The 16,840-nt window shown below is 39.2% G+C and overlaps 1 protein-coding gene across 3 annotated transcripts in view; it reads left to right on the forward strand.

Annotated features, from left to right (window-relative positions):
* The window catches only part of CDKL5 (cyclin dependent kinase like 5), a 137,032-nt gene extending 123,015 nt beyond the window's left edge, over positions 1-14,017 (forward strand). For 2 of the 3 annotated variants that reach the window (XM_033052806.2, XM_033052807.2), the window contains exons 15-18: positions 103-205; positions 3,855-3,977; positions 5,076-5,195; positions 6,465-14,017. In XM_033052806.2, the coding sequence (XP_032908697.1) occupies positions 103-205; positions 3,855-3,977; positions 5,076-5,195; positions 6,465-6,848 (730 nt within the window). In that variant the 3' untranslated portion in view covers positions 6,849-14,017. The remainder of the gene's footprint in view (positions 1-102; positions 206-3,854; positions 3,978-5,075; positions 5,196-6,464) is intronic. The other variant, XM_033052808.2, reaches the window with a different exon arrangement.
* Positions 14,018-16,840: the final 2,823 nt, after the last annotated feature.

Genomic DNA, 16,840 nt, shown 5'->3' on the forward strand with positions numbered 1-16,840 from the left:
TCAAATATTTGCATTCTTTGGCATCAGATCTCAGTATTACACAGAATTTACAAAGTCATACCATAATAAAATTTCTCTTACAATACCTTATTTCATATTTAGGAAAAGTCCTGAAAACCTTAACAGTCACTCAGAACAGCTCAAGGAGAAAGAAAAGCAAGGTTTTTTCAGGGCAATAAAAAAGAAAAAGAAGAAATCTCAGAATGTAAGTATGCGGCATTTCTAATAGAAGATTTCTTTTATTCATTTTGAATTGCAGCATTTCAATATGCTAGATTAGTACAGTAGCTTTGTATTATTTATGATTGTGTGTGTGTGTACACTTGTTCTTTTATTTTCTGTCTTCACTATATTAAAGTAAAATTCTTCTGTTCAGGGCTGATTTTTCTACCTTTTCAAATATTTCTTCACTTACTAGTCCTGTGCACCTTTGTTTTCATTCAGACTCTTTAAGAGCCAGTTTTGATGCAAGCTTTAAGATGATGTTGCAACAAATTCTTTTTCAGGATATGGTGATACCATTCCAACAATAGTAAATTCATTGTTGCGTGTCCCCAAAGCTTGAATAGTTTCAGGCACCCAAACAGAGAAAATGAGACTGTTACAAATGAGAATTCTTCCCAGCCTTTTTCATGGAAGTGTCTTGGTAACAGCCTCTCTCTTCTTGTTGCATTCCATGACTGGAATAAGGATGATTGTGTCTTTACCATTCTTAAGTGTTTTATGTTTTGTTGAGGGAATAGATTGTGACTTTTGTTATTCAGTATAAGTCTTTGGTGTTTTATACATTTTTACATTTCCATATAGTTTTTGGGAGAGAGAAAGGACTTTCTTTTATTGGAAAGTAGTGGTATACTAACATTTCACAAACTTCTATAAACTGAACTGAAGTAACCTAAATATCTAGTAATCTCATTCTTAAATGACAGCTCTGAAAATAGTAAAACATTTAAAACTCTAGCATTCCTGTAAGTGTAAATGCAGATATAGTTTTGAAGATTTTCAGAATTGAGTAAATCATGCAAAGGGTGGTGACTTAATGAAAATATTTACTGTCAAGGAGTGAGGTGATATGACTCTGAGTGTTGGTGGAGGGATGATCTATTGAGAATTGGGAGAGATTATCAGGCTTTTTGTTGTTAGGGTTCTTTTTAAGTTTCTTTGAACTGTGTGGAACATATGCATATGTATATTAACTAGTGCTCAGAAATGCACCTCACCTTCCTGCAGGGGGGGATTTACAGCAATGGCATCTACCTGTCCTTCTGAACTTGTTCACCCTCATACCTGTATGCAGCTCAAACATAATCATTTGTATTAAACAAAATGTCTAGGTTAAAGCTCTGGGACTGTTTGATACCAAAATGTCCATGTAAGGATAACACACCTAAGGCCATTGGTTCCAGTGATGCATTTTAAAGGGGGAAAAAAAAAAAGGTGTTAATTTGCATTGGCTATACTGTACTCTGATTCCAGCCATCCAGACATGGTGGCAGACAACACTCCAATAGCTCAGCTGGTATATATGGTGTATTCATTACCTCCACATTAAATTGTGTGAAAGAAATACATACTGGATTGTGTTGCCTCTCAAAATCTCCAAAACAGCTAAATCAAACGCTGCTTGATCTATAGCTAGCAAAACCATCTCTGATTACAAGCTAAGGCAGATTTATATATAATCCTTACTCGTGTTTCCTCCCACTTTTAAGAAGAAGGGTAGAGGGGAAGGGGGAGAGAGAGAGAAGGGAAAAAAACTGCTATTTAGAGTTGGTATCTCACAGAAAGATAAATAAAGTAGTGAAATAATACAGTGATACAACTCTTACATCCTCAGCTAGAAACTCACTGAGATCAATTTGAGTTTTGGATCAAACCAGAGCTGGAAAAACCTCCTTTAATTTATATTTACAACTGATTACTAGGACAGTATCTAGGCATAGGCGGTGCCACTGATGTGTGTACAAGTGTCTGGCTCAGACAGTGTTCTTTTTTCTTCTTCATCTGTTAGTTGAAGACATCGACCTAACAAACATTGGGACAGTCTTTAGGATCTTCCAGCACAAAATAAAATTACTGTCTTCAATTTAGAACCAGAGTTGGCACTAGTAGTAAAAGCTGTTCACAGCACTCTAATATTAGCTCTTCAGCTACACATATAATATTTTCTATGAATTTCTATTAGAAGTCTTAATAGACAGCTTGTGACTACCCAAGGTTTTTTTTCTGAGACCTACTATTCATATAGAGTTCTACAACTATGAAATTCCAGTTCTTTATTCAAACACAGACTTCCAGCAAGAAATAACAAACTGGACCTGAGGACTGTCACAGAGCTAGGAAGAACATAATAGCTAGCTGTGATTTCCTTCTGATATCCTTTGGCAAATCTCATTTTGCTTGGTGATCATCATCACAGGAGTCATAAAAGACACCTGAAATTGGTTTGAAGACATCTTAGTAATGTCATTCTCAAAATATCGACTAGCCCAGAATTGACCCCAGTTCCTGACGCTTCTTCCTGCAGGTTGTTCCCATGAATCATTCTCCCTAGAGTTCTCCAGGTGCAGTACCTCGTGGGATAGCAATTGTTACTGCCTGTTATGGGAATTCTTTGCAATATTGGTTTTGCAGAGCTGTTCTTATCCCATTCTCCTTTTCATCTTTTGGGGTGTTTTAGTAATGTAGCAAAAGGTTTTGAGGATTGTTAGAATCACAGTTTTATGTCATCTACCACCAAACAATTTGATATCCATGAGGGTTGTGCACAGTGTCAGTAGGCACTATCTTCAGAGGAGCCTGAGTTTTGCAGATTTTGACACTTATTCCAAGCTATGGGTCTGAAGAAATTATCTGCTTTGGAAAAAACAGTTGCAGGTGAGCATTTCTCTTAGCAATGCTTTCATTCATTTTTAATTTACTAAATTTGAAACAGGACATTCTTCTGACCATAAAGTTCCAAACATAACCTATGCTAATTATTGATTTTCATTAACTTGGATGGAATTTAGAAGCTGAGAAAGCTGTTTGAAAGCCCTTGCTTTTGATACTGCAGTTATCATTGTATTTAGTCATATAATAATTCTATTGCAGAATAAAGATTTCTTCTGATAGACAGGAAAATGCAAGGCACAATATATGTGTCCTATGCTTGTTTGCACCTGAACATGGGGAGAAATAGACTCATTTATAATTCTGATACCTTATAGTTCTGTTGTTCATGCATCCACTGGTAAGCTCTTTGATTGTGCTGCAGAAATTAAAATAAAACTGCCAGTGTACTTGCAGCTATATGTGAAGTTACCAATGGCATATTTATGTTAGAACTGAAATAATTCATCTTGGAGCCTTAGCTCTTACTGCAAGTTAAAAATAGAATGCTTTTTTTTTTCCTAGAGTAACTATCAACTGCTCATTCTGAAACCAACTCCTGTTATTGTTAGTGTATCTTTAATATTTTCTTTATGTAAAAATAAGAAATTTCATACTGCTTTAGGTCATTATCAGAAATACAAATGATTACCAGAGTTACAGGATTTAATTCAAAGCTCAGTAAAGTCAACAAGAGCTACCAGTTATTTCCAAAAGCCTTTGAAATAAACACATTCTGTATAACTAATGAACATGGATATAAGAATAGGTGTGCTGATCTTTTTTTATGTTCTTTCTATGCATTAAGTTCCTTGAATTTGTTCCATAGGATTTTTTCAATCATTATTTTATTTTCCAAAAGCAAATTATAAGCCTGATAACATATATTGTCAAAAAAAAGGAAGAAAAAATGTTAGCATAGTAAGGGGCAGATCTCTTGAATTGAAATACTGTGCATTTAGTTTTTGTGTCTTATATTGCAGACAGACTCAACCAACGGCGAGAATCCAAGCATCAAGAAATCCCTCTTTCCTCTTTTTAATTCAAAGAATAATTTAAAGCATAGCTCTTCTTTGAAAAAACTTCCTGTAGTCACTCTACCAATGGTATAAATTTTTAAGTACAGTAACACTGTAAAATGCTCCAGTAAATTTGTTTTACTGACTACGGCAGCATGTGGTTTATTTTCATGGTATCACTTCCTCTTCATGCCAGTTAAGTATCTTGGGCCAGTTCAATAAATTTAAGAAAAATTGGCAGTTTTGTTGAAACAGATTGTGCCTAATATTTTTTTTTTTTTTTAGGATTTGATATAGTTAAAATGTAACAAACACAGTTCCAGAGAGAATGAGCCTTAGGAGTAAGACTGAGGAAGCGAAATAGTTGTGAAATTGTGTATATTTAAAATTAAATTGTCTCATTATGTTTCATTCGTGAAAAAAATTAACCTGGTTTGGTTTATAACTATATTGTAAATACATCATTTTATACAAACTATTCCTTTATATATAAATTTAAAGAAATCAAATACTAACAATGGATTATCTAGAAAGAACTTTAGCTCATGTGTCTGTTGTATTTTTGTTTGTCCTGATTGTTCATGATAAAAGACAGCTTACATTAAAAATACATTCTATTTTGACTGTCCTCTTTTTACTTAGAATTCTTGAAATGAGATAAAAAGCTACATGTAAGTTTTAAATTATCTTTCTGCCATAAAGTTTCAGCTGTTTCTTAATTTTTGCTTTCGTTTGGGATATTTGTGGAGAAGAAAGATGGGACTAGAGAAAGCTCTTGGTTTTGTTATGTCAGTCAAGACATCAGTTTAGAGGGATTTTGGTCTGCTTCACTCTGGAGCAAATTTATAGAACTGATCCATGGTCTTAACTGCAGTATGGAATGCTTTTTAAATGAAGATGAGGCTCAACAATATTTTGGTTTAAATTTTATTTTTGAGGCTTTAACTGCTCTTTCTTACAGCAAATAACACTAACAGCATGTGAATGCTTTAAGGGCTAAGGGTAGAGCAAATCTGCATGATGTCCACAGCCACTTGCTCTTACTATGGGGAGGATTGTTGAGAGGTTATTGCAATTCTGCTACAGTAATGGGCTTCACTTGAGTTCTGTAATTAACTGGGGGAAATTATTTACAGCTATTCTTAAGAAAATATTAGGAGACCAGTATTTAATATTTTGTTGCAGATGCCTAACACTGAAGGTCAGGATCTCTTGGCATTACAGAAAGCCATTCATTCTTCTAATCACCAGAGCAGCAGGCAGAAGGATTGGCATCCTGAGAAGATGACAGAAATCCAGCCTCATGTAAGTGGTATTGGCAATTCCCTGTATATTAATATCACTGATGTATCTTGACAGCTTTTTTCTCTGGTGAATAGAAGAATTGCATGTGACATTGTTTCCCAACTTTCTAATTCCTCGTTCACTGGATGTAAAAAATTGTTTACCTGCAGTCCTGGATAATTTTTTTTAAATGTGGACATGAATGACAGGGAAAAGAGAGACTAAATGTCTTGTGTCAGTCTTTGAGCCCTTTGAAATATTGGTTGTAATTTTGTATTATAGACAAGCAGTGTTTCAGTGCACGTCTGTGGTAGTGCTGCAGTGCTGTACAAAAGCCTCAGGTCAGCTCTGGAAGGAATGGGGAATCCTGAGGGTTGGCTGCTGCTCAGCAGAGTTTGATACTTGATGTAATCACCAAAGCATTGAGACCACGTTACAGTGTGGCTGACACAGACTGCAGTTTCAGCAGGCTGCATTTTTGGAGCATAGCACTGCACTAGTGCAACTTTATTTTCTCCAGTTCTAAAACTAGCTCAATGGGCAGTATTTGGGAGGGAATGTCAGTGCCATACTTCATTGCTGCCACATTGGAAACTGGAAAAGAGGGTTTGTTCCAGCTGCAGTGTTTGAAGAAACAAGTTGCTCTGTGAGCTGTGGAATTTAGTGAGACTGCTTTCATACCATTTTGTGTACTCAGGCTTCCCCAGGCTGTTGCTGCCCATTTTCAGTAACCCCATATCACCATTTACCTTCAATCTGCTCACCAGTGAAAGAAGCTGCAGGAGACTAGATCTGCCTATCACCCAGCTGCCAGCAAACAAAATATGTAACTTCTGAATTCTGCCAGACCTTGTTTCAGTGCAGATGGTTACTCGAGGCTCACTCTAACCTCTAATTTCTGTTTACAACATTTTTAAGAACTTGTATTTCTGAAATCTGTTCCTCATAAAATATGGCTGAGGTTCTTTAGTCAATAGCAGGAGAACTGACAGATGGACAGCTAATGCAAGTGTCTATGGCTGCATTTTCAAAGGAAACAAGGCTAAAATAATTGATGGGAGCGATTTTTACTGAGGGAGAAAAGGTTCCATCTTTTCAGGTAGCTAATAGATTAGACTGTGATGAGAAGACATTTTCTCAGGTTTGTAGTCAAAGCTTGGAATGAAATATATCAAACAAGTTAGAACTAAAAGTGAAGAAGTCCTGTAAAGTTCAAGATGTTCAGTTTAGGCCAGGACAGCTTTTTCATGGGAGGTCTGATATGATGGAGCTTTTCTGCGTGTCTTTCAGAGCCAGCCGTTAAAATCTCTTCGGAAGCTCTTGCACCTCTCTTCAAACCATCCTGTGGCCGCTGAGCCCCGCTTCCAGCCCTTACCCAGCCAGCCAGCCAAAGCTTCTTTTCCTGAAGTGCGCATCCATGCCATGAGTCAGAGCTCCAGCAGCGGCAGCAGCAACGTGCGGCCCGAGGCGCAGCCCAAGAGCCGGCCAGCGCTGCAGATCCCGAGCCAGCTGGAGCCCACCTGGCACGTGTCCCCCGTGAACAGGAGCGTGGGCGATGGGCCCCCCTACTCGGAGCAGCTGCCCTCCAAGAGCGGACAGAACGGGCACACCTACGGCCGAACAAACCGGGCGCGAATGCCGAACCTGAACGATCTCAAAGAGACAGCCTTGTAATTGCGCTCCAGCAAACTGACCGGTGTGGGTGAGATCAGCCTGGGGAGCAGTGGTGGTTCTGGTCATGGTGAGACTGCATTTCCAGCTTTATAAAGGTGTGCAATATGTACAGGTGGAGCTATGCTGTTCGGTACCACGAGAGAGTCAGGGATTATACAGGAACACAAGTGGAACTATGAATTACCAGTCATCAGAAAGGTCACTGGGCCAGGCAGAGTGTGCCCGTCAGGGAGAAAAATGCATTGTCATTTTCTCTCATTTACATTCCAGCTTAGTGCACATCTCTGTCTGAGAGCTGGGAGATTTCTGGTATGTATTGGCACTTATAAGGGTGAAAACATTGTCTAGACCTATGCCCTTATTAAATTTTTTGCTGCCTAGTTAAAACAGTGGGGTTTATGTGATAAAAGTGTATCCCTGTTAAGGGTTTAAAGTTAAATTGTATGTCTTAAATTTGTTTTTTAAACTTCCATATTTGATAGGATTTGTAATATTTATTTATGATGACCTAATATCGTACTGTTATAATCATATCTTTTATGTTATAATGTAAAGTTATTTTGAGCTGTTTGAAACATTGTGAAGCAGTGCAACAGCTACAGTAGTTTCTATAAAAAACTAACAGTAACATTTATATATTGCATCAGGAGTATTTTATTCTATATATAAATATATATATAAATGGAAAATAACTGTCTGTTTTTTAAATATACTCATTTAAAAGAAAAGTATTGTTATGACACTATCTGCCATATTTTTTATACATTTGTGATATAAAGTGCAGTATTATACTTCTAATAAAAGGAAGTTGAATGTGGATATAAATGTGACTGTAACAGTATGAATCTTGCTTGGCTATGAGAGCCCAGTATTATAGGCATTATAGGTTACAAAAAGAGACAACATTCAATTCCAAGCTTTATTATGGGATATTTTGTTGGAAGTACTGGCTAAATGTAAGAGACTGCAGAACTGTACAGTTATCTAAATGTGGTGTGTTCTCCCCTGTGTCCTTAGCTTTCCTAGTAATATTAATGGGATTTCTGCATCAAGAGCACAGAGCCCCAGTACCAAATTTTTGTTTCTTCCAGAGAGATAAAGTGCCCCATGACTACAAGCGAAAGCAGGTGCTCTTCCACTTAATAGCAGGGGTGAAAACCAAAGAAACACAGCATGAATTGCAAGTGAAATGCAAAACTTCGACACTTAAGCATAGCATGGCACTGCAGATCATGATATAAGCTTTTATGCATATGTGTATTTTACATCTCTAGCAATCTATTAACTAATAAGATAAACACTGTATTAGAATTTAAACTACTCTTGCACTTTTTATTATATTTCAGGATGTATTTAAAGCTACAATTCTGATATTTGGATATTGAGGGAGAAGGTTGCCATGCAACTTGATTTCTCCTTAGGTCTTACTGTCCAAATAGTCCCATACCCAGTTTAGCTACCAGTCTCAGCAAAATACTAGATCTTGGGTTCCAGTCTCCTGTACAACATAGTTAAAACTGCCTTTACCTTGGTGAATGTCAAGTGTAGCAAATACACAACCTGATTCCTCTGTTGCTACCAGTAAAGTAAATCAAAGGTGAGCCAGTAGGAGTCAAAAGAGTTATGCCAGTCTAAACTTTGTGCAATAAGAGGAGAGCCAGGCCTGTAGTGTCAGAACAATACAATCTTTCCTTTTTTAAACACATTAGTTCTATTCTCTCATTACTCTGCAGCACAGTTTGTTTTCTAGATGCTGTCCTCATAAGACACCTGTACTTACAAATATACTGTCTTTTCCAAAAAGAGATTAACCTGAATGTAAATTGGATGATTTAGCCATAGATGTAGTTAACAGAAGCAGCCAGGCAGTAAAAGCTGAACTTTTGACTTGGATAACAATGCAAACTGGACATGCTGTTCAGTACCTCTTGAGTCATACCAAAGTTTTAACAACAGCAAATTCGGCACCACTACTGTAAAAATTGTTTTCAGAAAGAACTGTATGGAAGATGTTATATCAGTTTTGTCCAGGACTAAAAATAAGTCTACTAAATTTGAAAAAATTACAAAATAGGAATTCTTCCTTTGTCAATTGCCTGCAAGAAATGTGCATGTGATTTTTCTGTAGATAGATATGCTATATAATATCTCTCTATATATGATATATACTGTATTGATATATCATATATATAGCATATATAAATACAATAGACATGAAAGGGTATTCAGATTTTTCCTAAGTTCAGTGGGCATCCAGGAAAGATATTGTGATATTTACTTGTCATCACTGTCAGAGTTTAGCAGCTTATTTTAGCAGTGTCTGTTAGATTCATTGCTTGGTCTCAGCTACATGAGCCCTATTAGCCCTGCTTGGAAATGGGCTGATGCCACTGAAATCCCTCACCCTGCGAGAGTGGGGCTCTAAGCAGTGCAGTTTGAATGTCTCTTTTAGGGCAACAGAGCTGGTGAAGGGCCTGGAGCACAAGTCTTGAGAAAGTGGCTGAGGGAGCTGGGGTTGTTTAGTCTGGAAAAAGAATCTCAGGAGGGACCTCATTGCTCTCTACAACCACCTGAAAGGAGGGTGTAGCCAGGTGGGGGTCAGCCTCTTCTCCCATCTCTTAAGTGAAAGGATGACAGGAAATAACCTCCTGTTGCACCAGGAGAGGTTCAAATTAAATATTAGGGGAAAAAATCACTGAAAAAGTGTTCAGGCATTGGAATAAGTTGTCCAGGGACATGGTGCAATAACCCGCTCTGGAAGTGCTTGAGAGGCATCTGGACATGGCACTTGGGGATATGGTGTGGGGGTGACTGGGGTGGTTGACTGCTGGACTGGATGATCCTGAAGGTTTCTTCCAGCCTTGATTCTGCATTCAGTCTCACAGGGAATGTTCAGTCTAGACTCTTCTGTGCTTCGTGGATATGTATCATTTGGCCTCTGCAAGGTTTTTAGCTTACTGGGAAGATCTTTGTGCTGGGGATGATGATGCTGGGCTATATGTGGTTGTTTTGATTTCTAGCAAGGAAAAATGTTTCTAATGGATTTTTTTTTTCTCTGTATCCATTAAGTTAAATCAGGGTAATCCCTGACTGTACATATAGCTGTTTAAAGTAGTTAGCAAATCTTCAAAGGTGACCCAAGGAATGTTTGAGTATTTGGTGGCCCATATTTACAGAAACTTGTTTCTACTTCATACTGCATTTTCCTCTTGAATTCAGCAAACTGTAGTAGCTTTCAGTTGAATACTAAATTGTGTTGAATGTATGTAGTATTTTCTTTCTACTGTTGGAAAGAAATTCCAACAGCTCGGCCAGCGGGTGCTGGGATGAATTGTGTATTTTTAACTTGGTCTAGCTTCCCAATATGTAGAATATGGCTAATGTGATTTTGTCCAGGTTTTCAAAGGAGTCTTATTATAGTGACTGAGATTTTCTGACTTAATAAAGAGGAAGAGAATTACAGAGCAAACTATTTTGTAAGTGTGAGCTTTCCTTTTCACTGGTCTGTGAGTCCTGTACTACATGCTCTATAGATTGATTTAGTATAAAGGAGCCTAGTTAAACTGCATTTTATTCTTTGGCAATCTTTTGCCTTATGGCATCACTGATGATGTGAATAAAAAAAGAAACTAAGTTTCAGAAATTAATTGTGCTCATTTTGCAGAAGTCAAGCTGCCTAAACTTGTCTATATGTTTTTGTTATAGCTCTTGAGCTTTTTTAACTGAAAAAAAAGCACCTTAAGCTCATCCTAACTGAAATTGTGTAAGTGTCTAAGCTGTCGTTTTAAACTGCCATGTAAATGTATTAACCTAGAACAATATCTATTATCAACAGACCTGGCCACAGAGAGCAGTCCCTTTGACCTATTTAACACTTCTTGCTCCACTTATTGCAGTCCAAGCTTCGTTGCCCCTCTAAGAGGTTGCTGGGAGAGCACTGGGCAGAGTTCTTGGCAATGATCCCATATTTGTCTCTTAAAACATTCCTCAAACACCACTTTTAGATAAATTTTAAAGCAGACTTCAAACTTCCAAGTGCATGTGACATCCTTAGTTCATCATTTGGGCTTGTCACCTTGCTCTGTACCACACCAGCTTGTTTCTGGGACCAAGGCTGGAGTGACTCTTCAGGAAGCAGTGGCCTGTGGTAGGCTCTTCACCTTCCTTGTCATTGCAGTTAGATCTCTTAGGAGATGAATCTCATTTGTTTATAAAGCTACATACCAACCTTTTCTTTTTTTCTTCAAAATCTGATGAGGTGTTAGCTGAATAGGCTCCTGGGTTCACCCAGAAAAAGCTATGTATTCTCAACAATTCTGTAGACCTCCCTATGAGAATACAGGGAACCTATTGGAACACAGATTATACAGCTCTGAAAGCATGGTTGTGATCTAGGTGGCTAAGGCAAAACCTAGCCATTTTAAGAGGAGCTCTAAAAATATTAGGGGTTTTATTCACGTTTCTTTTTGTTGTTTTTGTTGTCTCGTAACAATTTGATAGTGAGACATGCTTCAAAATACTTGCACATAGTTGATTCTGTACATGTTGATCGCTGTCAGAGTAGAGCTGGGAGAATATTTGCATCCCAGTCACACAAAGAGTATGAAAAGGATAGCCATATATGATACATTACAAATTGTGGGGTGGCAGTGAATGTTTATTTTTTCCATTCCAGCTACTATACATACTACATCTCTTAATGGGTTAATGTCACAAACCATGCATCTAGGCTATTGTTCATGCTAGTAGGCCCACCATTTGAAATAGGGGTGCCACAGAAGATGGTTGGAAAGGTGATGTGCCCTATGTAACCATTTTTTAATAACCTTCAAATCAGGACACTATTTAAGAACAGGTGCCTTTCCCTACACAGCTCTTTCTAGTTGTACAATATCAACCGTTCATTAACTGGGTTTGCAGTGAATGAGGAAAAAAGCCATTTAACTTCTGGCCTTTTTTTAAAAGGGAGTGATTTGAGTAAACCCTTTCAATATAACAAAGCTTGGAAGTTCTAGATGTTGGCACCTTTTTCAAATGGTCAAGCAGCAGCAGTGCATCAATCATCAGGCAAGTGAAGGCTTGTGCTGTACTGAATGTTTTACTGAAACAAGATTCCTCATTTTGTAATCACAAAGCAAATTTCATTAAAATTAGCAAACAGATTTTATAGGAGATCCTCTTTCAATTGTAAGAGAAAAAGCTGTGTTAGGTCATCTGTTCTCTTAGTGGACTTCTCAACAACTACTACATGAGACAGCATAGGTAAATCTGATCGATTAGGTCTGACTTTACTTGTTCTGAGTTCTGCTTGGATACAGATTTGTGACCTTGTGTGCAACCAATTGTTTGATGCAAAAGCTGGGGTTTGACCTACTCGGTGGAAGATGCATGCCAAGTGTGAGAGGACTGGCCTCACTATGTTTGGATGCTTTCATTCCACCAAATCAGATTGCTTCTCAGGCTCCTTTAGAACATAACAAAATATGCAGCTGGGCAAAAGTGACTCGAAACATGGCCCAAGAGCCTGAACGTGGAATCTGTGTCTTAGCCTAAGAATGACTACACATCTCTTGTCTTCTCTGCAAGTCAATCTACCTCCTCTCTCTTGCAGAATGTGGTTGAGGTTGGGTTTCTTTATTCTGAGATTATTATTGACTCCAAATTTTGAAAATACATCTAAAAAGATTTTTCCTCCAGGTACTGTTAGCAACCATGTAATAAAATATTGTTGGGCCTTCTTCTGAAATACTTCTGAAACCTCCAAGCCATCTGAGCTCTCCCTCTAGAATCCCAGTGCCATCCTTTGCACTGCTTTGCAGTCTTCCCTTGGCTTTCCCCTTGTGATTCTCAAATATTGCAGTTGCCTTGTTCTTTGTTGTTTCTCTAGTGCAGATTTTCAGGGAGTTAGAGGCCTTATCTACTACTCCACCCTATTTGCTGTTTTACTCAAACAGCTATCCTTAGACTTGCTCAGGATTTCCTTCATTTTAATTTTCCATTTCATCTGGGTGAGATACCTTACCTCATTGTGCCCCCACCAAAACACGCTGCCTACCAGGCTTTTTGTTCCACCAGGTCTCTGTTTTCACAGGGCATTGTTTCTCTGGATCCGTTCTGAGAAATGCAAGGTGGCATCTTAATTGTACAGGCATAGAAACGCGTTGTGAAGTAGCTGCTGTCGTAGAGCTTTCCATTAGCATAAAGATAAAGCATGTTCATAGCACAAGGTGGAAGCTGCTGTTCAATTTTCCTGTAGGATATGAACCTCTTGGTGTAAACTCCTGACATGTAAATCCAGTGGCAGAGCTTTTAACTCTTTAGTTACAAGGCAAAACTTTAAGCATAGGGAACTGTCTTGACTTTCCTTTTCTTGCTTGTTTTTTTTTTTTTTTTTTTGCTAGTGCACATCTTGGACTTGTACTACTGAGGGATATGACTGATTGAAACTGATTGAAGTAACTTTATATTTGGACATATGGAACAATAAGTTAAAATCCTCCCAGAAACCATGATTTCATTGGAAATTCTATGCAGGCATTTTAAAATCTGGTTAATCTGATAAGGAATTCCAAGACTGCTTAGGTCTCCACTGAGAATACTTAATTTTAAATGTGTCATTTGGAAGAAAGAAGGAAAAATGAAGTTTAGGAAATTTTTTTTTTTTCCCACTATCTGCCAGTACAGATTAACAGGCTGGGGAGGCAGCTTTCAAAACTTAAAAATTTATGGATAAGATTCCCTGATGTTTTTTAACAGCTACTATAAATCTAAAGCGCACAAACTTTTAAATCTACCGTGCTTTTTGTTGTGGAAGGGATATGTTGTGGTGTTAGCCTTTTTAATCCTGGAATACAAATTGATTTTAAAATGTGTTGAATATGTAGGGATGACTTCATGCAAGCTAATAAACCATTTGTAAAGTGTTTGTATACAACCCTTTGTATCATGTTGTTGGTACACCTTACCAAATTTTTTTTGAGCATGTATTCCATTCTTTACTTCTGTACAATTTCTATTGTTGCTGTAAATATTCTAAAAGAGAAAAAAAAATCCTGTGGTAACCTTAATTATCAGCATGGAAATGGTTAATTTTTACTGAGCACAATGTATTTTTGAATGGGCCTTCCAAAATATGTCTTTAATAAAAATGCAAATTTTGCACTAGAACACTGGCATTGTTCAACAGCTGATCTTATTCCTGACACATCTCTTCCAGAGCACCTCTCCATACATTAGCTTGGTTCAGATGAGTGGAATGGACCAGAACCAGGACTCCTGTGCCCAGCGGGTCACTGCCAGGTCCTGGCTGACTCCCCCATCTGAGAGGCTGCTTGTATCTGTCCACAAGCCTGATGTTTTCATGGGGTGTTTTCACAGGACAACATCTCAGAAGCACTTTGTTGCCCACCATTCCTCTAGTCTCGTTGCAGGACAGATTCTTCCTTTCAGGGCAAGAATCTCTGCTGTTCTTTATTTTGAAAAGTGTCAAAACCCACCAAGCCCCTCAACAGGCACTATCAGAATTAAAAGGCCCTGAAAGCTTCCAGCCCACAGTCTTCACCACAGGAAAAGTGTCATGATGGCATTCATCATTGTCACATGTAAACTGAGACACTTCTAGACAAGTGTTGAGGTGTCAGAGTTTTTGATTCCTTCCTCTTTAATGTATCCTGGCTATGAGGGGTTTTTTTGTTACTGTGTGCAGCTTTAAAAAAACTTTAAATTTTTCCCAGCTAGTCTCTCATTCTTTGGAGTAATTGGAAACAAACTGAGGAATAGAGACCACTTTTCCTGGGCTTCCCTTCTTTCCCTGTGAGCTCCAGCAAGACTTGCTGAAAGCCAGGACTTGCAGTCTGTTAGATCCCTCCAAAACAGCTGCCTGATGGGTTGTGCAGCAACCACAGCCCTGGTGGCACCAGGCTGCTGCCAGTGCCTGCACTGAGCTGTGCCCATCACCTCCCCAAGAGGGAAACTTCCAGCCTGAGCTAATGGCTTCAACTTCCACCAGGACAAGCAGTCTAGCATTTTAACATTTCCACCCAGAAATGGGGTTAAAAAGCATTTTCTTAAGCTGCCTAATGCTCTGGGGAACTTGGCTTTACTCTTAAAACCTTACTTGGCTCTTATTCTTCCAACAATCTCATTTAGTACCCCCTGCAGAGCCCCAGAAACTGGAGTTTGATCTCCTTGAAGAGGTTGGGCACCTCGATGTGGTATCCCCAGTGTAGTCAGGATTAGGCCCCCATGGGACAGAGGGCAGAGTGGACATTTTTCCTTGGGTTGAAGTGAAGGGATCATTCCTGCATGTACCCACTAAGATAAAGGGGCTGGTCTGGGGGCCTGAGGCAGTCTCTGATCAGGTAACTTAGACTGGGTACAAACTTGTCAGCACTATTTGTTCCCTCATTTCTCTCTATGCATCCCGTCCTGAAAATCCAGGTCATAAAGCTGAAAGCAGTTCTTGGTCCTGCTTCCTGTTTCAAACCCCTTGTGTTCTATAATCTCTGCAGGATTGTTTGACATCTTTGTCAGTAACATGGACAAGTGGGATTGAGTGCACTCTCACCAAACCCTGTTATGAAGTTGACACGCTGGAGGGAAGGGAACCCATGCCCAGGGAGCTGGGCAGGCTTGAGAACTGAGCCTGTGCAAACCTCACGAAGTTCAACAAAGCCAAGTGCAAGATCCTGCAAGTGGGTCAAGACACAAGTAGAAATACAGACTGGAGGAGCAACAGATCAAGAGCACCCCTGAGGGGAAGGACTTGGGGCTGCTGGTGGATGAAAAGTTTAGCACGAGGCGACAAAGTGCAGCTCCAGCCCAGAAGGTCAGTTGTACCCTGGACTGTATTGAAAGCAGTGTGGGCAGCAGGGTGAGGGAGGGGATTCTTTCCCTCCTCTGCTCTGCTCTGTTCCAGTGAGACTTCTGGAGTGTTGTGTCCAGGTCTGGGGCTCCCAATGCAAGAAAGATGGGAACTTATTAGAGCATGTCCAGAGGAGGGTCACTGAATTGTTCACAGGGCTGGCACACCTCTCCTATGAAAACAGGCTGAGAGATTTGGGCCTGGAAGAGAAGACTCTGGTGAGACCTCAGCACCTCCCAGTACCTAAAGAAGGCTGCAGTAGAACTGGAGAGGGACTTTCACAAGTGCATGTAGTTATAGGACAAGGGGGATTGGCTCTAAGCTAAAGGAGGGCAGGTTTAGATTAGATATTAGGAAGAAATTCTTTACTGTGAGGGTGGTGAGGCACTGGGACAGAGTCCCCAGAGAAGCTGTGGACTCCCCATCCACTGGAGGTGTTCAAGCCCAGGTTGGATTGGGCTCTGATGAAACCTGGTCTTTGGAAGATGGCCCTGCCCATGGCAGGGAGATGGAAGCTAAATGATCTTTAAGGTTCCTTCCAACCCAAACCATTCTGTGATTCTATGATTATGAGGAAAAGCTTTTGTATTTATGTAATTATACTTCAATTGATGCTGTCTCACTTTCATGATGGCCTCAATCACACTGTTACTCCAACATGCTGAATTTATGCAGAAGTGGAAGTTAAATGCAATTCTGAAAGCATTTTAGGACCACTTAATTAATTAAGCCTCTCAGCACTCTTTATATAAGAGGTAGAGGTTAAGTGAATTTCTAGAGGTCAATTAGCAAGTGAGCTGCATAGCAGGGATCAGAACAGAAACTCCTGCTTTATTAGGAATCATTTAGTTGCAAGTCAGGAATAGGTCCCTTCCCCATGCAAGCTGGAGAGATGAACTGCGGACAAAGGACAGGGCAAGGCAAGGGGCAAATGAACTGTGAAATGCACTGTGTTCCATCTTATGTATTGCCAGACATTTCAATCTAGAAAAAGGTCTAGTGATTTCTTTGAAGATTGGAGGCTTGGAAGAGTGATAGCACAGGTCCTTTCTACCTAGAAAGTATTTTCTTCCTCCAAGGTTTTATTTTTTCCTCTATAAGATCAGTCAAGTGAAGATATGTAATTTAG

The sequence above is a fragment of the Catharus ustulatus genome, chromosome 2 (assembly GCF_009819885.2).
Source record: "Catharus ustulatus isolate bCatUst1 chromosome 2, bCatUst1.pri.v2, whole genome shotgun sequence".
Classification (NCBI taxonomy): Eukaryota; Metazoa; Chordata; class Aves; order Passeriformes; family Turdidae; genus Catharus; species Catharus ustulatus.